At 39.2% G+C, this 20,834-nt stretch overlaps 1 protein-coding gene across 1 annotated transcript in view; it reads left to right on the forward strand.

Annotated features, from left to right (window-relative positions):
* SNTG1 (syntrophin gamma 1) overlaps positions 1–20,834 on the forward strand; it is a 437,638-nt gene that overhangs the window by 378,916 nt on the left and 37,888 nt on the right. The window contains 1 exon segment of the mRNA XM_075213502.1: positions 8,349–8,478. Coding sequence (XP_075069603.1) covers positions 8,349–8,478 — 130 coding nt within the window.

The raw sequence follows: 20,834 nt of genomic DNA on the forward strand, positions 1-20,834 counted from the left end.
AGTCATTATTTCTTGGCTTTATACACGACCTCCAGTGAGATTTTCCAAGCAACTGTGGTGCATGTCTTCACTGGTGAATATTTTCCTTTAACTTGATGTCTAAAAATATGGATTTTACAGAGAATTCACAATATGCTCTTGCTAAATCCTAAAATAATTGGTTTCATATTTGAAAAAACATCATGTCTTAATAAAGGAAGGTTGCAAAATGACCATATGTTGTATATTAATTAACATAGAGTCCCTTGATAAAAAAAACTTAAAACAGGAACACCTGGATAAATGATTTAGAATTCTACAGACATTAATAACAAAACAGGCCACACAACTATCTAGTATAAATATAAAGGAGTCATTAAATTCAAATTAGCATATTGTTAGGCGATAAAGCAAGCAGGAGCATTATGCTGACCTCAGCAGAAAAATCCTATGATTAACAACAGTGACATTCATTCGGCAGTCATAAAGCAGGCAAAATACTACAGTATACAACTTCTAGCATATAAAAATCAACCCATAGGTAGCCGATAGAGTAGAGTTTAAAACTATTGTTTTATTAATATTTTTTCTGTGTACTTCAGATTTGCATTACTATACACAGTAAATAAAACAAGATTACAGTTGTCATGAGAAGAATAAGGTTTATTGTCCAACATTTGAACCATCAGGAATGAATATCTAACACGTACTTTAACCACAGATGCCTCTTTGACTGTCTTCTCCACCCACCTTCACTACATCACCCTTCTTTCTTTACAGCTGATTATTTTGCTACCTATTTCAAAGACAAGATTGACAGTTTCCAAAAAGATGTCTCCTCATGTCATACACTGCCAGCATTAATATCCCTTTCTACACTCCCACACTACCTTTAATTTCTTCTCCCCAGTGACTGAGCATCATCCACCCATGCCACTGCTGCCCCCTCAATTCTGTCCATTATTAATTTCCCACCCAGCTCTTTCACCCATCAAACTCATCCACCAAGAACACACCCATCTCATCTACCCTGGAGAAGCTAACTCTTGCCCCAATCTCTCTCTCCACTACCACCCAATCTCTCTGTTTGATTTTGCCACCAAATTATGTGAGCATATTGTCTACAACTGCCTAACCAGCTTTCTCTCCTCTAGTTCCTTGCTCTCTCCCTCTCTCCTTGAGCTACTATAATCTGGATTATGATTCCTTTAAGACTGCCCATACAAAAAGGACCATTAATGAACTCTTTCCTTATATTGTGGTCACACTTATCTTATTGCTACACTGCATTTTCAGCAAAACGCTTTACTGTGGTGCTTCAAATAAAAAAACAACAATAATCATAATAAAACTAGTTAGATACAGGTTGTGAGAATTATAGTTGGCACACCATTGTGGTAGCGTTCCAAAAGCTTTTTCTAATGTTTTCTAATTGGCTTGACAAACTCCAAAATGCCAGGTTGCCATGGCACCTTAATATTGTGCCCTGATCCATAAAACCTGGGGAACTCTGCCCTGTATGAATCAGGACATTTCTTCTTCTCCTCCAAGCACTGCTGTTTCCCTGGACTTGTATGTGGCACAGAAGAGACTCTGAGGGAAATTGATGTTTAATTAGTAAATGCAGAGGAGCATTGCGGAAGCCTTGGTGAGTAAGAGTGAAGGTAGACTGGTTTATAACAGAGGAAGAATGGTTAATAATGGAGTGAGGAAGGCAGCTTAATAATGAAGGATTAATAAATTATGCAGAATGGGGAGGTTAATTATAGAGAACTTGATGATGATTGATGCATTGAGTGAGAATTGTGGTTAACCGTTATCAAGAAGGAGTGATTAATGGTGATTGAGTATGGGGGGGGTGGGGGTTAATGATGATTATGTGGGTGGGAGGATAAATTATATGGGATATTTGTATGTCAGAATGCAGTGAGGTCAATGGAGAGGAGGGATGGAACCATGGAAAGAAAGGAAAGGTGAGAAGGGGCCTGCAGGAAACTTCTTGTACTTCTCTTTCCTACCATTGTATAAACAGTAATGAGGTCAATTTTTTATTTATAAAAGTCAAAGTATTACTAAGTGTGCTCACACTCATATATTTTATTTTTGAAAAGGATGTGACGACTTACTCAAGGTACAAAGATCAGCAGATGGTACAATAATACACTTTGTGACATCACATTATGTTTCTGTCATAGATAAAACATTAATGTCAGTCATGTCTTAATCTGCCAATTTTAGAAGCGAGATGGACATTCTTAAGGCAATTTTAAAGCCTCGTTTCATCATCATTTGTTCTTCTATGACAGACACAGCTGAATCATAAACCTCTTGAAATGTCATATACAAATTATTTACATACATAAAAAGACAAGTTCTGACAATGGCATGTTAACCATTACAGAATTACTATAATTTGGTTTATGTACAGATCTTTGGACCATTTTAAGTAAAATGAAAGGCATCTATGTGTGAACATTTCTTATGGGCTATTATATATTTATCAAGAAAAAGTAAGACCTAATCTGCTGCATTATCCACTTGAAGTCGATTACGAATGTCACCCAATGCACACATCAAAACAACTTGATTTTGTGCTGCTGGTCTGTCCTGTCTACAACAAGGTGAATGCATTACCCCCACTCTCAGGAGATGTCTCTTTGCCAAAGAAAGGAGCTTAGGTGTACAGGGAGGCAGAAAAGTCTAGAAATGTGCACTGTGTCCAACGTCTTACCACTTTAGCACAACTCTTTCACTAAAATAAACTTTTCCATTTTTCTCTTAAAATACTCTTTGATTAAGCCTCATTTATGGTTTAAAAAATGAGATCCATAGAATACAGGAATTGTCTTTATTACATTGACACTTGTGTGTGTACATTGGGCACAATGCACTTCTCCAGCAAGTGTAAGGCACAAAATGAGTGCCATTAAAAATATAGGACAAACTCTGTGCTGGTGCAATATTCAAGTCGTTTTGCAGAGTAAAACCCTCTGTACAACAAGGAACAGTCCTAAACAAATGACTTTGCCTCCTTTTTATCAAATTTCAAACGTCTTGTTCTACAAAAAGAAATCTCATTTCTGCACTAGTCTACAAAATGAGGCTCTTACAATGTGCTTACTCCAGCTTCATTCTACTCATCTTCTCCCTTCTGCCTGTGCATACATCTGCTGTCATCCTGCTCCATAAACCCAAGTGCCTCAGAGTAAATCTATGCATAATATATTCAGCACTCAATAGGATCTATTTGTATGACTGCTCTAAATAATGTGATTAAATGAAGAATCAGCACACCACAATAAGTTCAACAAGCTTCTGTTTATTATTTTGAGACACATAATGTATCTTAATCAAGTAAGTAAAACATGCTTTTCTATTCATTTCTATACAAACCTGTTGCACTTTTTTGTTATATTTTGATAAAGTTGCATTAAGTCTCCCAAAACATTGCTTTAATTACAAAAAGTTTCTGAACTTTTAATGGTGTGCTGGTATTTAAAATAACTGCATCGGTGGAAATCTAGGCACACCTGCACAAACCGAGATGCACAATTGGTACAAAACTGTCTTTGCACGGCACAATGGAAATGGAAGTTTTGTGCTTTTTAAATGACCTCCATTGAATGAAATTGTACAAATGAAATGAACCAATATTTATATATGTAATAGTCAATTGATCAGTCCTAGACTTACACAGCACATTTCATTAGGGTATGCACCCTAGGAATCATGGAGAAGTGTACTCGGTGCCAGAGTTTGGTGCAGGAGGGGCGTGTCCGTCCAGAGCTCTTCAGTTTCACAAAGGAACATGGGAGGAACTGTTTCAGCTGAGCATGCATAACAGCTCTGTTTCAGCCATGGTTTTATATATTGAGAGAAGCAGCCACAGTGCAACTGTTGTAAATGGACAACTTGTACCTCTAATTTAATTTGGCTGTGGATAGGCACACGTCTATGGATCCAGTGTAACCTAGACATATTCTTTTACAACATTACTCACTTTCACTTTATTTGTGAAGGTGTGTCAAACATAGAGTATATTATTTTGACAGGTATGACTAAGGGGGAAAGTTTTCTGCCCATGTGTCCCTTTGCAGCCAGGTTAGTTCATTGGTAACTATTTTTGATGCATGCTGGGAAAGAGTGGGTGGATATAATTTAATAAATTGCTTCATCCTTGAATCTACAGTATAGGGTTGTTAATGGATAACCTCATACCAGGGGTTCCAGTGTTCAGCCGTCATCTTGCAAGCACCAGCTGCTGCTGCCCTCACTCCTGCTTGCTTGAAATAGACAGCATGTTTCCTTTTGAAAATAGACCAGCTTGGCACTCTCCTTGCTCCTGCCAACCAAGTCTTTTCTGAAAGACAGCTTGTTGTCAATCAGCAAAATAATGTGGAGACCGATAATACTGCTATAATACTTTCTTTACACTCCAGCAGCTCCTTAGGCTCCATAATTTACAGAGACCTTAAACCCTCAAAAAAATTAAATGCTTTGAATTGATTGCAAAAATGTATCATTATGAGTGTATAATTTCCATACAAATACAGAATAACAATGCACAATAGCGGTTAATTATGAAACAGAGTTTTATTGGCACATTGGCAGTTGAGTCACAACTGTTAATTGAGAAATTACGTTTCATTTACTGTACTGTCATTACAACTGTGCAGAACATGCCAAGAATGTCATCGAGGTCCATAAAGGTTCGTAGTTAGAATAAGTGAATCATGATTTGCTATTACTAGTTTTCAAGACTTTTTGGAAATGATTGTGCACCCTTCTGCAAAACTAGAAACGTTCCTATAATGGTGTACTCTGCACCTCTTTATCACATTTAAATAGTCTCGCTTTTGAAAAAAGCAATCTTGCTTTTGGTGTAGGTCCCCAAAACTAACTGCAGATAGCACTTCTTAATAAATACCCTTGCTTCTCTCAAAGCCTCCAGTCGGCCTATACAGACGCTACCATTTTGCATCATAAAACCATGCACTTTGGTGTAAAACTTGGCAAAATATGTAATATGTGCTAAGTAAGGCATATGACCTCGACAAAAAGCATTTTGTGTTGTGTCTCTGCAGCTTTCCATGTTATAAAGTATTTAAAATCCCATGAGGGTTTCGTTGAAAAGATCGTTCTAAGGCGAGCTCAGGGAGGACAGAAACCTCCCGTGGAGCTGAAGGGCTCCTTCTTCTTTATGTCAAAAATAGTTTTTGTCATTTTGTTTGTTACCAAAACTCATTTTTACTTCACGGAAAATTTCTCTCTTCCAAATCCATAAGAAATAATAATGTTACACCTATTAAGATACAGTCCATTTTTTACATAGCAGAGTTTTTACATGCACTGGTATTTGTTAAGTTTAAAGTTGATCCATGGTTGAATAATTGACACATCTGTTGGAGGAACTGACTCCACTCAGCTACAGTTGCATTGGAAGCACTAAACACATGTTCAAATCAATACACTAGAATATGGGCCAGAAACCATTTCGCTAGCAGAAATGGATAACTCTAGCTACTGGTCAAAATTATTTTCCATTATTTCAGCTGATCATAAGCAGTTGGTAGTAATATAGGACAATTCAGATATGATTCCCCCTTTTCTGTCCATAAAATGTAGAATATAGAGATGTCCACTGACCCCGTGTTTTGGTTTTGGATCTGGATTAACTTTGTGTTTTGGTTTTGGTTTTGGCAAAACAGACCTCGCATGTCTTGGTTTTGGTTTTGGACCCCTATTTTTTTTTATCTTAAATCCCTATTTTTTTGCTAAAATCACATAATTTGTCTCTTTTTTTTGCTCCTACATTATTATTAACCTCAATGACATTAATTTCCAGTCAATTTTTGTCAAGTGACAAGAACACTGCTACCCCTGTTTCTGTGTGAGCAATGGTCACTGGATCTACTGGAGAGGGAGGTACTTATGGAATCCGAAACCCGCGAGATCCGATAATGCAGCAATGATGTTTTGCCTCTATTCAGTTCCGAGGACCTGCGAAAGTACCAAGCCGGCTCGCGAGCCTACTCGGATCCCCTAAGTTCGGGTGGGTTCGGTTTTCAGAAAACCGAGCCCGAGCATCTCTAGTAGAGTAGGGTGGCTCTTCATCTTCAAAAAATGTCTGCATTATTCCCAGCAATATATATATTTTTTGGGTTCTTGCTAATCAATTTTATTTTTGCCTGGTAGGGAGTTTTGGTGACAGTCTGCTAAATTTTAATATTACATGCATTTACACTTTCATGAGATTGTTGTGAACACACTGACACATTTGTTCCATTAGCATATTTCTGTTTCTTGCAATATGAATGAGTGACGAGTTTGTGAAATAATTTTCTTTCACTGTACAAGCATTGATTCCCATTTCAATATTTACCAACTTGACACTTATAGCATTTTAGCAAATACAGTGGTTTATATCACAATGAATTGCCTGGGGATTTCTACAACTAAATAGATAATGACACTATTATTAAAGGAGGAAAATGTAGTTTGTATTAACACACATATTCGTTGAGATCACATTTTATATTTGTATGTGCACTTCACGCTCACAATGAGACCGTGAGACCAATCCTGTGCTCTTGTTCCTTGTGGCAGTCACTATAAATGTCCAAACTAGCATTCACAATAACAAGTGCATATCAGTATGGAGACATAAGGTAAACAGGAGATGTACAATAACATGGGTCGAGATGGCAAATGGAGGGAAACTGTGAATGTAAAAGACAGTACAATATATTAATGGGAACTTGAAGTAGACAATTGGAAAGACCTACCAGAAGTGTTAGGCAGTCATGGAACTGACTGAGTGTGTATGAAGGAACTAGAACATGTAGATAGGATAGTAAGAAACACAGAGTAGCACATTGGAGGAGGGTAATATTGATAATCTGGTAGAGCAAAGTGGTGAATTTGACCAGCAGAAGGAATGGACAGCAGACCAGAAGGATAAGACTGTGGCACTAGAGAAACATGCAACAGACAGAAGGAGGAACTGTGGGAGTGGAACAGAACGTAACCAGTTCATTGGAAGTGTTTTTGGGCTGGAAAGGATTAGGATCGGAATCAGGGTTGAGAACTGTAAGAGGGGGTTAGTGAGAATAGCAAATAAGAAGTATTGTTATACTGAAGGATCATGAAGTGAGCTAAGGGAAGTTACTTTTAATCTAGAGGTGGGGAGAGAGGCAGGTGTTGCCTAGTCCTTTTTTCACAATGTGAGAGTTATGACTAATATGACTAATAGTGAATTGTATCAATGTGCTTTCCTGCTATAATATATTAGAACAGGTATACTTTTTTTTACCTGGTTGAAGCAATTTGTATTATGCACATCATTTTTATGGAATGGTTTGGTATGTTACAATAGGAACAATTACATTGCTTATTTATTTTTGTTTTTTTATATATTGAATCAACACATTTTTAAGCATAGTGCCCCCCTAAAGAACAATCAAATAAAATGTAAGGAAAAGCATGTGTGTAAGTTTTATTACATGGTTGCAAACAAACAATTACATACATTAAAACTGTATATGTATTGTAGAAATTTTGACACCTTGTGACACAGACACCCCTCCGACATCAGACACCAAGAGCTTCTTGCTTAAAATTAAATGGCGCGTTATTGTTCACATCACAATAACAGCATACATTCTTGTCAGGATGACAAGTTGCCTACCTCATGGTGACCTTAATGCTAGCTATCAAAATCCAGCTCTCTATCCACTGGCCGGCTTGCTTAGCATCAGTCACACCTTACAACTGAAACGACAGGCTTAAATACACAACTCTCCTCTCTTTTGTCTAATTACCTCATTAGACCACCTGTGCGTGCAGGCTAGGAGTTTGACTGTGTAAGGAATTAACTCTGTATGCAGCTTTCCCCTGCAGACTTCCTGTGAGCTCACCTGTCTCTATACAGAAGAGGTGTGGCAAATAGGCCTCTTTGCCTCAGTATGTACAAACTGTTCAGCTGGATATTTTCAGATTTATTGTGATAGTCTGTGTGGCTTAATTTAAAAATAAACAGTTTTTGTAGCATTGAAATATATAAATGTTATCCATTGATAGAAACATTAAAGAGTGGAGTTCAGTTAGTAACTTTCGTTTGCTAACTGTATCTATTTTAATTGCAAGCTTTTGAGGCTGCATATCGATGTAGACTTGAAAGCTTGCAGTTTAAATGTTACAAATTCAGTTATCCAATAAATGGTATTGCTGGAACTATTTTTTTTCTTTTCTGACAATATACATTATTGAATTGATTGCATATGAAGGTCTAAACATGTTTTAATTACTTGTGTTATTGTAGTTTTGTTTTCTAGCAAACAATGCATTGTAAACCATTTTTATATCTACAGGCAGAATGCATTTCAAATAACTGCGGTGGACGGTGTTTGCAGTGGAATAATTCAGTGTTTATCTGCTGATGATTTTTTAGAGTGGTTACAATCTATATCAACGAATATTTCAAATCTCACAAAGCACAATGTAAGTAAAAATGCTCTTTTGACTTCTAATCTTTTTGTTACTCATCCCTCTGAGAAAGCACCTTGTCTTATCTTCAAACAAGCAATGTTTATCGTGAGACATGAACATAATACTGTAACTATAAAACATTCATGAGATGTGATTTTCTACCTGGGGTTCTTATTTGTATGAACAGTATCGAGATTTAGGTACAGTGTTTTATGTAGACTTTTGACTTTAATGGCAGAAGGCAATTAACTTTCCATGCCAGACAAATTGTCTGTCTTTATTTTAATTCTAGTAAAAAATCTGCAACAATGCAACCTCTTAAATATGCATATGTAGAAAATCTATGTTCATCACCTTGCATGGCATAATATGTGACATTTCAGCTGTTTACTGTATATTAACATTAATCCTAATCCTTTACAACAAATACACACAGAACGTTACTTGTGTTAGTGTACATAATAATATGGTGCCTTGGGATCCGTGTGTGTGCTGGATACTTTGATACCTGTCGGAACGGCAATATTAATATAAGGATTATGTTTGCAGGTGGCTGGATCATGTGAGTCAGGGAGAGATTGCTTCTAAAGCAACACAGTGGTTGCTAGTTTAATTTGTGTTTCCTCTGGTGCATTAATGGGAGAGCAGAAGCTGTAAGCAGTGGACAGACAGGTCATATAACCATATAACAAACAAATGCATTTTTTCCAGAGCCTTCCTAGGGCTCCTAAACACTGAGGTAGATCTAAACTTTTGGTTTAGGTGGAGGTGGTTAACCAATTATATTAACCTCGTAACAAAATTTACATTTTAATAAAAAGATATTTGAAAGAAAATGGTTTGGCTTAGTATCAAATACTGAGGAATATGTGTAAATGGTACAGCATTCAAATTCATTTATATTTATTTTTCTTTATGAGTGACAGTAATACAATTCTAATGCTGCATGGTGACAACAACATAGGTTCTCCCTTCTCTCTGTACGTGAAAATTGGGACATGTGATAGGTATTTGTAGCAATATTAGTGACCATGTGAATTTTTCCTGCTTTCCTGTTGGGCTATTTATTCACTCGAGTAACAGTGTTGCCTGAAATGGAAACACTTGGGGCTAGATTTACTAAGCTGCGGGTTTGAAAAAGTGGGGATGTTGCCTATAGCAACCAATCAGATTCTAGCTTTCATTTATTTAGTACCTTCTACAAAATGACAGGTAGAACCTGATTGGTTGCTATAGGCAACATCCCCACTTTTTCAAACCCGCAGCTTAGTAAATCTAGCCCTAGGGGTTCTTCATATTGCAACAAACTGCTAAGACAATGACTAGATGGAAAGTGCACTACAGAGATAGGCTGTAAACAGTTTACAAGCTGGCAGGAGGGCCTGTTTAAATAAAATTTCAGTGTAGCATGCATAGAAATGATTAATTATATAGTTATAAAAATTAACAAGTCCATTGGCTTCATCCATATCTAAGCGTAAATTAGTTGTCTTATAGGAAGCGGAAAGCAAACCAAAAACCACAATGAGACATATCATCATCATCATCATCACCATTTATTTATATAGCGCCACTGATTCCACAGCGCTGTACAGAGAACTCATTCACATCAGTCATATGATAAATTAACCTTAAATGGGGTTATTTTCTGTCCCCTTAATTAGCTATTAGATTAGTTCCCTTTATAAATAATTCCCATCTATTTGAAGCCATAAACATTTTCATGTCTTAAAATTCTTTTGAGCTACATAATCCATGTTAACAAATATGAAAAATAAATGTATCAGTTAACTTTTCTTTATCACTTGGAGTATGTTCCCTCTATCTCTGTGTACATTAGCTTCACCAATATGAGGCTACGTTGAGGACTAACAACAGTGCTGTGGTTTAAAGTGCTTTCTAGACATCCAACCAAAGTGAAAGATAATCACTGTGTACTTAATGTACTGTGATAGTGATATTTTATTGATTTATAGTAATTTACATTATTTAATCCTTTGAAGACAGGACATTTTGATTCAATCTTCTGAGTATAACAATGTAAAATAAATGTATTTTACAAAAGGTCTTAAGGAGGTATAAAGAGAGAAATAGCCTTACGTTTCTGTTTTGTACAATCAACGCTAAGATTTGACCACTCTTTGTACAGATCACAGGGCCAGAAACTAAACATTTTGTTCCCTGTCCTCATCACTAGGTCTGTCAGCTGTTAAAGATGGTTCCAATGTGGATGGACATGCAGAAGCGCAATTTCCTCATTTCTAAAATTACATTTGTAAACATTATATTAAGGGGTTGAGAGGGTGGATACTATATATAGATTTCATGATCAGAGCTGAGAATAGTGTCTGGGATTCTTGTCTGTTTAAACTCTGCCACCTCGCACCATGTCTTGGAGTCAGATGACCAACACAGTGGTCTTCTAGTTTTCCTAGAAAGAATTATCGATTATGTCCCTTCATGGCTGGGAGGAATAGATCTGTTAATGTTGTGTGTTCAGCAAACCACTACTAAAACTGTTGTGTACATACCATTCTTCATCTCTATAGTGCAGAGTTGACATCCACTCACCCCAAGGCAGTGTTCAGGAGCCTAACTAGTCCCCCAACAATAGTAGCTTAACTGTTAGCTGGAACTGATATTAGAGACTTACAAGCCATTTGGTTACCGCTTGCTCTGTACATTACAATAATTTGTAAACATATGTGTTTGGAATTAAAAAATCTCTCTAAATGCTCAGTAAACCTATATAAATGTAATACATTTCATAAATATGTAATAAGTTCCATGATATCAATTGTATAAAATGATGTACAGTAAACTGATTCAGATTTAGAAAGTGTTTTATTCAATGTAAAACATTCATCTGCATTTTGTTAAAATAATTGTAATTTATATTAACATTTCACATTAATGTTTGAAAAAAGCTGAAAATAAGTAGTATTTCAGTAGAATTCAAATTAGATGCACTGCAGTACACCACAGAACACCTTTAAGAACATACCCCACTTCTATGTGCAAAGATTGTAGGTTCTTTGAAGATGAGACATGTAACCTGTGAGTAGACATGAGCAAAATTTTCAAAACTCACCATTGACTTATGGGCAGCATGGTGGCTTAGTGGTTAGCACTTCTGCCTTGCAGCACTGGGGTCATGAGTTCAATTCCTGACCATGGCCTTATTTGTGTGGAGTTTGTATGTTCTCCTCGTGTTTGCGGGGGTTTCCTCCGGGTGCTCCGGTTTTCTCCCACACTCCAAAAACATACTGGTAGGCTAACTGGCTGCTAACAAATTGACCCTAGTCTGTCTGTCTGCACGTGTGTGTATGTTAGGGAATTTAGACTGGGACTGATGTGAGTGAGTTCTCTGTACAGCGCTGCGGAATTAGTGCCGCTATATAAATAAATGGTGATGATGATGATTGAATCTGTTCAAAGTTTTATGCCGATTTATCTCCTTCATTTTGTTCTGCCTGTGTTCTTCTTTATTATTCTCCACTCACACCACAGAGGAGAATAATTTGACCGAGCTCTATATATAGTCGAAATGAGAAATTCTGGGGAATGGCAAATCTAAAGTGTAACTGAAAGATTCTATCACAAAATGTTACACCTCTGTGAAGAAGCCTGTTCTGCCACAAATATGCCTTGCTAGACATTTGCTCAACTTCGCTCCTTTCTGCCTTGAACTTTCATGTGCCGCATTAATGTTTGGAGTTGCATTTATGTGATGTTCATTTTATTTGGAATGCTTGCTTAATTGTTTGGTAAAGACCTCCATATATTGTTAGTGCTATAAAATATTAAAATTAAACACCGTATATAGATTTTGAAGAATACTGCAAATCTGCAATACAGAAGCTATAGTAAAGCCAGGTTTAGTTGAATATATTACAGAAATGATTTGCTGAATGCAGCACTTTATAAATATGAGTATCAAAGGATTTGCTGATAACCTTTTATTTGAACAATTCATATTTTAAGACACATTTTTATCAAGATCATCTCTCCTCCACAGCTCTAGAAGTACAAATTCAGAGTCTTTATTGCAATCTTAGATATTGATCTGCAAAATGGCTGGGACTGTGTAAAAAGGTATAAAGAAAAAGATAAACCAATATAAAATAACACAGCAGTGTAAAATGTGTAAGTGAATATGTGGAGAGATGAACAGACCAGTCTGGATTTTTCACTAATTTGACTATTTTACACTGTCTTAACAATTTCACGGAGCATAACATGCTATTTTGCCAAATGCACATTTGCAGACTCCCTTTAGAATACAAAAAATCAAAAGTCCCATGCTTTCTCAGTCTGGATTTATACATTAAAGCATTTAACCCTTTTCACATTAATCACCAATCCATATTTTTTTAACATCTAGATCATCTCATTAGTTGACTTTTCTTATTCCCTCAGTTCATTTTTGACTGCTGATGACATTTGTTACATGTTGTACAGGAAAAGACCTTCTACCTGACTCTTCTGCCTATAGGTCTAATGCTAAATCCAGTCCTGACAACTATGAAAATGCCTTGCCGTGCATTTTATTATCTCTATTATCCCTGCATAATGAAAAAATATATTATTTATGCCAACAATCCCATAAAAAAAGTAGTTAACATAAGCCTCTGTTGCTGGCTATATGAGGAATCTTGTCAATTACCATTCATACTTGGTTTGTTTCTTCAGGATGCTATTAAATATTTATAATTGGGCATTGTGTGATGTGACTACCATGGCAACCACAGGCATCTAGAACATGATGTAGTGAGCAGAGAGGCTTTAGAGTGTCTCTCTGAGCTCTGTCTGCAGTGTGCATTGTAAAATCACGCCCCTCCTTTTCCCCACTCTGCTTTCACATGACATGCTGTAAGTCTGGGTGTGACTGACAGGCATAGTGGAATCCCTTCCAGAGAAATTTTGAAAAGAGATAATGATTTGCAGGAGGACAGCTAAAACATCATACAGATACATGCTTGACAAATATTTAACTTTCATTTTAAAGGGGAAAAAAACTTCTATATGGGTGTTAGGAACCCCTCCAGCCGGCACAACACAACCCGGAGTCTACTCTGCCAGTCAGGTGTTCACTGGAGCCCCTGATGGTGGGGACAGACTGGGCTGCAGACTGACAGAGGGTCGTGAAGTGTGTACCGGCTGGGGAGAACCCAGGCAAGAAGAGTCAGGTCCACGCAGAGGTCAAAAGGTCGGCAGCAGGTAACAGTAACGATGAACAAGCTGAGGTCAGAGGTCACAGGCAAAGTAGCAGAACGGGTAAACGAGCCAAGGATCAGGGTCACAGGAAACACAAGCGAAGTCAAATACGAAGCCAAGGGTCATACACGGGAAGTCAAACGTAGATACAGGAACAGGAACAGGAACTGGAACAAGCAGGTCAGCAGACTGGAGCACAGAATCTATAACCGGCAATGAGGTGGCAGACCTCATTGCCTTAAATACTTGAGACAGCCAATCAGGGCCTGGCTCAGATAGAAACCAGCCCCCTAACTTCATTAACCCGCAGGTTAGTAATTCTGTAGAGCGCATGCGCCCGGCTTCTCAATGCCGGGACGCAGCGCTGGAGCGTCTAGTCGTTGCCCCGGCAACAGCCGGGACATGAGAGGAAGTGACGTCCCGGTCGCCATAGCGACGGCCGGGACGCAGGTGAGTGAGTCGCGGCGGCTGGGCACCGCCGCGGCTCGTAACAATGGGTTTGCTGCTTTAAGACAATACTAGCTATTGTCTTTAGTAACACTTCAGTCACAATACTTATGTATTTAGATATATGGCAGCTCAGTTATTATTGTTATTATTTTTCAGTTATAAAGGCGCCTCAAATGGTCAGCAGTGCTGTCCATGACATATACAGAAGTCAGTGATCCATAACACATAACATGAAGACCAAAATACAAACACCAGACATTATAAATAAACAAATATACAGATAGGACATTAATGCCGATCAAATTTATTATGGGACAGTGAGTGAGAATGATGATAGGGACAAGCGTGAAGACGGCCTGAAGAAAACAGGGCTAGGAAAGCAGGCCAAAAGGTACAGAGGGTGATGGAATAGTAGAAGGAGAGTGCAAGGATGGCCCTGCTCATGAGAGCTTAATTGCTAAAGGAAAGGGAGAGACACACATAGCGTTGTATCGATTGGGGGTGAAAACCAAGACAGGGAGTTAGGAGGAACGCTGATAAGCTTGAATAAACAAATTAATCTTAAATGCATGCCTGAAGCCTTTGAGAGTAGAGGCTAACCTGATAGGGCGTGGGAGATCTTTCTACAGCTGGGTAGTGATAGAGATGACGTTGGAGATGTAGGGGGTGGGGGTATTGATTGAGATCTCTGAAGGTGAGGGTGAGGAGTTGAAATTTAATAATGTAGGACACGGAGAACCAGTGTAGTGACTGGCAGAGAGGGACAGCAGAGATAGGGTAACGGGAGAGAAAAAAATAAGGCAAGCAGCAACATTGAGGATAGACTTAAGAGGGACAAGGTGAGAGTCAGGTAGGCCAGAGTGAAGGAGGTTACAGTACTTAAGGCAAAAGATTACAAGGGAATGAATAAGAGATTTGGGGGTAAATGTATCAAGCTGAGAGTTTTCCGGCGGGTTTGAGAAACCAATCAGATTCTAACTATCATTTATTTAGTACATTCTACAAAATGATAGCTAGAATCTGATTGGTTGCTATAGGCAATATCTCCACTTTTCAAACCCGCCATAAAACTCTCAGCTTAATACATTTACCCCTTGGTGTCTTCTATGGTGAGAAAGGGCAACATCTTGGTTATATTATGGAGGTGGAAGTAGAAGGATTTTGAGAGGGACAAAATCTGAAGTGTGAAGGAGAAGGAGGAATTGAGGCTGATCCCAAGGCATCAGACTTTAGGGGCAGAGAGGAGGGTAGTAATATTAACAGAAAAGAGAGAAGGGGGGAGGCGAGGGAGGAAGATGATTAGTTCAGTCCGGGAAATATTAAGTTTCAGAAAGTGCTGGGACTTCCAAGATGAGATGGCAGAGAGACAGGAGACACGAGACATAAGTGAAGGGGAGAGATCAGGGGATAAATGATAGATTTGGGTATCGTCAGCATAAAGGTGGAACTGGAGGTCAAAGGAGCAGATAAAGTCACCAAAAGGGGAGGTGTAAAGGGAGAAGAGCAGGGGACCAAGAATAGAAACATGGGAAACTCGAATGGTAAGAGAAGGGGTGGGAAATGTGTAGAGGATGAAAAGGTGCGGTTGGTGAGGTAAGAGAGAACCAGGAGAGGACAGTGTTACAGAGTCCTATACTTTTGAGAGTTTGCAGAAGCGGGGAGTGCTCAACGGTATTGAAGGCAGTAGAGAGGTACAGAAGGATAAGAAGGGAGTAGTGTCCTTTTATATTTAGTGAAGGGAAGATTTTTAATGACCTTAGTGAGGGCAGTTTTGGTGTACTGGAGGGAGTGAAAACCAGATTGGAGTGGGTCAAGGAGTGAGTGTGAAGATAGAAAGGAGGTGAGACGGGTGTAGAAAACCCATTTGAGAAGATTTGAGGTAAAAGGACGGTGAAGGATAGGACAATAAAGAGAGGTAGGGTCAAGTGATGGTTTTTTTGAGTATATGGGAAACAAGAGCAAATTTAAAGGTGGAGGGGAAGGTTCCAGAGGAGAGGGATAGGTTTAGGAGGTGGGCAAGGTGGAAGCAAGTGAGATGGAGTGAAGGATCTGGGAGGGGAGTGATGTGGGCAGGTGGAGGGGGGGTGAGGAGGACAGAAGGATGTGGATGTCATTTGCAGAAATCTTAGTGAAGAAAAAGAAGGAGGGTGGGTTAGGAAGGTGAGGGCGAGGGAATGGAGATAGCGTCCACAGAGGAGGGTAGGAGGGGGGACAAAGTAGGTAGGGAGGATGGAGAGGGAGGGGCAAGAAGCTACTGATGGAAGGAGATGTCATGATGTATTTACTCAATTTGTGGAGATGAAGTAGGTAACAAAGTCAATAGCAGAGAGTGATGAGGCAAGAGGAGGGAGTTGAAGGTGGAAAAAAGAGGGTTGGAGGATTGGTAGGAAATTAAAGTCTTACAGAAGGATTGTTTTGAGATTGCTGGGGCAAAACTGTAAGAGGCGAGTATGAATGTGAAGTAAGTTAGCATGAGTATGTGACTTTCTCCAGAGCTGTTCTGCACTACGGGAGCATTTATAAAGATAGGGAGTAAGTTTGAAGTGCCATGATTGAGGCGGGGAGTGACGTAGCTTGATGGTGATATCCCGCAGTGACAGACTCAAGAGCAGTGGTAAGGGTGTGATTATAGAAGGAGACTGTCTCATTGGGACAAGAAAAAGTTATGATGGGGTGAGGAGTAAGACCAGGGAGAAGAACGTGATAGGATTAACAGTGTAAAGGTTAGACCTGGTGAGAGTAACTTTAGGGGCTGGGGAAGGTGAGAGGGGTGGAGAGTTGCTGAAAGAGAGTAGATGGTGTTCAGAGAGAGGGAAAGTTGAATTGTTAAGGTCAGAGTCAGTACCGTGGTGTGGAAAGACCAGATCAAGGGAGTGGCCACTTCGATAGGAGGGAGAGAAGGTCCATTATGAGAGACCAAATGAGAAGGAGAGGGAGAGAACTTTGGAAGGATCAGGTGGATAGTCTATGAGGATTTTAAAGTCCACCAAGATGGGGGAGGGAAGGTCAAAGGAGAGAAAATGGGGGATCCAGGTGGCGAAGTGATCAAGGAATTGAGAGACAGGACCAGGAAAATGGTAGATAACAATAACACAGAGGTGGACTGGATGCAGGAGGCGGATGGCGTGTACCTCAAAGGAGGAGAAAGAGGGTGCAGGGAGAAGAACCCTGAAAGAGCAGCAGGGGAATGAAATATGCCAACCCCACCACCTTGACGGTCACCATGTCTGGGTGTGTGAGAGTAAGGCAAACCCCCTAAAAGAGAGGGCGGCAGGAGAGTTAGTGTCTTCAGGGGATAGCCAAGTTTCAGTCATGGGAAGCAGGTAAAAGGATCTAGAGACAAAGAGATCATGGATAGAGATCTATTTGTTATAGACTGACCTGGCATTCCAGAGACAACAGAATAGAGGAAAAGAGGGATGAGGAGAGATGTGGATGAGGTTGTTGGGGTTATTGTACTGCAAGGGTGTATATGATTTTAGGCGAGTACAGTGAGAAGATAGAAATGAGGTGAGGTAAAGGCGATAAAGGGAAAAGTGAGTGCAGGGAGAAACTGCAGAAGCAGCAGGAGATAAAAGTGAAAGAAAAGAGGGATGCGATCAGCAAGGAAATGTAGAGTAGTTAAGAGAGTAGAGATGAGGGATGGATGAGTAAAACATAGTTAGATTTGACAGGGACATTTGGCAGAAGTGGAGAGGGCCTATAACATTAGGCAAGCAAAATTAGAACAATTGGTAGGTACACTGGAGAGTTTGTGTATGATCACTTGGAAAGGGGGAGCTGTGAACCAGTTAGAGAGTCAAAGTAATTGCAGCACCAAGTGTGGTTGCAGGTGGGAATACAAGCAACAAGAGATATGAAATTGACAAGTCATAATAGAATTGTAGCTGTAAGAATCAATGTTCAGAAACAGTTGTGCAGGGAGTGTCCAGGCAGTGTACAAGGCAGGGGTATTAGGTGGAGTATAACAGAACTCACAGATTGTTGAATGCTGTCCTCATGAGCTGTATTTTAGAGTTGAATGTTCTCCTCCTGTTCACCTCTTGTACAACTCTTGTGCAATTCTATACTATGCTATATAATTTTGTCTATACGCTTGTAACAAATCCACACTTAGAACACACTGTTAAATACATAGACACTGGCTAAATCAGCCTGCCAGGCTGAAATAGCCTCAGTCTGTTGATCACTTTCCTAAATTACCCCCAACTAATCACACACTGCAAAGAAAGTAATACAATTCTTAGCAAAGAAATAGTTTGAGGTTGAGCATACTATTTATCTAAAATGCAAAATTGCACATCTGTTCCTTTAAAGATAGCTGGTGCAGGGGTAATGTGAAATATTTACCATATATCTAAACAACAAAATTGCACATCTGATCCCTTAAAGATAGCTGGTGCAAGGGTAATGTGAAATATTTACCATATATCCTTTTATATATAGATCAATTAAAATATAGGATAAAAAGTATTGCAAAAGTACAAACAGAATCACTAGCAAGCAAGTTCCATATTCACAAGCTGTCTCTACAAATGTCTTTAATTTAAACCTTTACTTGAGTCTCATATTGCAACCTTTATTTTCAAAGGCTGTAATAAGATTAAGAGCTTACATTAAAACCAACAATCTTGTGTACAATCTATACATCTGCTTTCTGGACTTGTGCAATAGAGATATGGAGTATCAGAATAACCATATATGGAGATACTAGTGCCTGAAAGACTGCATATTAAATTACACAAGATAAATGTCAATCAACCAAGGTGTAACCTATTATTTCCAATTCAATGATCGCCACATTACATATTTTTCAAACTGAAGTCACTGCCAGACTGATGACTTTTAAATTTATTCACCTATATATGGCCAATATAATCATATCTTCATATGTCTGTATTGGGATCAATATATGATTGTATATGGTCATTTATATATCACATTAATGTAGTAAATCAAACCCAAATACAACAAGTTTTTGTGAACTACTTTTCTTAGGATAACATACTTCTATTGTGTATTACCCTGCTGCTCAGGCTGTAAGTTGCTGCTACAATTTTTCATTAAATGAAAGACCTAATGCCGAAAATACTGATTGTTCAATGAACTTCATATTTTCTTTTGATGGGATATACTGAGTCACATGATTCAGTACAAGAAGGGAATTTGAGTGTATTTTATTTAGGGATGAGCGGGCTCGGATTTTAGAAATCAGAACACCCCCGAACAGTGCCGATCCGAGCCTAATCCGAGCACTGTTCGGGTATTCCCGCCGTTCGCAAAACTCAAAACGAGGCAAAACGTCATAATCCCGCCGTCGGATCTCGCGAGATCCGGATTCTTATTAGTCCCCGCTTGTCGCCGCCATCTTCAATCGGGCATTGATCAGGGAAGAGGGAGGGTGTGTTAGTGGTGTCCTCTGTCCCACTCATTCCAGTGGTGCTGTCCTGTGCTCTGTCCTGCTCAGTCCAGTGGTGGTGTCCTGTGATCTGTCCTGCTCAGTCTAGTGGTGCTGTCCTGCTCAGTCCAGCGGTGCTGTCCTGTACTCTGTCCTGCTCAGTCCAGTGGTGGTGTCCTGTGCTCTGTCCTGCTCAGTCCAGTGGTGCTGTTCTGTGCTCTGTCCTGCTCAGTCCAGTGGTGGTGCTGCCATAATTCCAGTGGTGCTGTCCTGTGTCCAGTCCAGTGGTACTGCTATATAAGTTCACTGATCCTGCAGTATAAGTCCAGTGGTACTTCTATATAACTAAGTTCACTGATCCTGCAGTATAAGTCCAGTGGTACTGCTATATAACTAAGTTCACTGATCCTGCAGTATAAGTCCAGTGGTACTGCTGTATAACTAAGTTCACTGATCCTGCAGTATAAGTCCAGTGGTACTGCTGTATAACTCCACTAATCCTGCAGTATAAGTCCAGTGGTACTGCTATATAACGACGTTCACTGATCCTGCAGTATAAGTCCAGTGGTACTGCTATATAACTAAGTTCACTGATCCTGCAGCATAAGTCCAGTGGTAGTGCTGTCTAACTCCACTGATCCTGCCGTATAAGTCCAGTGGTACTGCTATATAACTAAGTTCACTGATCTTTTTTCACCAACATAAGGGTGGGTGGGAAGTCCCGAGGACAATTCCATCTTGCACCTCATTTTTTGGCATTATGGGCTCTTTGGGGCCAAGTTTTTCAAACTGCCATCCTGTCTGCCACTGCAGTGCCACTCCTAGATGGGCCACGTGTTTGTGCCGCCCACTTGTGTCGCTTAGCTTAGTCATCCAGCTACCTCGGTGCAACCTTTTGGCCTAAAAACAGTATTGTGAGGTGTGAGGTGTTCAGAATAGACTGGAAATGAGTTAAAATGAATGTTATTGAGGTTAATAATAGCGTAGGAGTGAAAACAAACAAAAAAACAGGATTTTAGTAGTTTTTATGCTTTTTAAAAAAAAAAATCAGAACCCAAAACCCAAAACCTTGAGGGGGGTGTTTTGGCAAAACCCATTAGAACCCAAAACCTAAAGGTAATCAGAACCCAAAACCCAAAACACGAAAAGTGGCCGGTGCACATCCCTAATTTTATTTTAGAAAAGCTTTTTACAGGAATTATTGAAGGAGTAGACAATGAGGTGGCAAACACAGTGTGACTGCTGCAAAAACGTTTTAATCAGAACTGAATTACTGCTCAATATATCTATTTTTTTATATTTC

Source organism: Mixophyes fleayi, chromosome 5, assembly GCF_038048845.1.
Source record: "Mixophyes fleayi isolate aMixFle1 chromosome 5, aMixFle1.hap1, whole genome shotgun sequence".
Taxonomy (NCBI): domain Eukaryota; kingdom Metazoa; phylum Chordata; class Amphibia; order Anura; family Limnodynastidae; genus Mixophyes; species Mixophyes fleayi.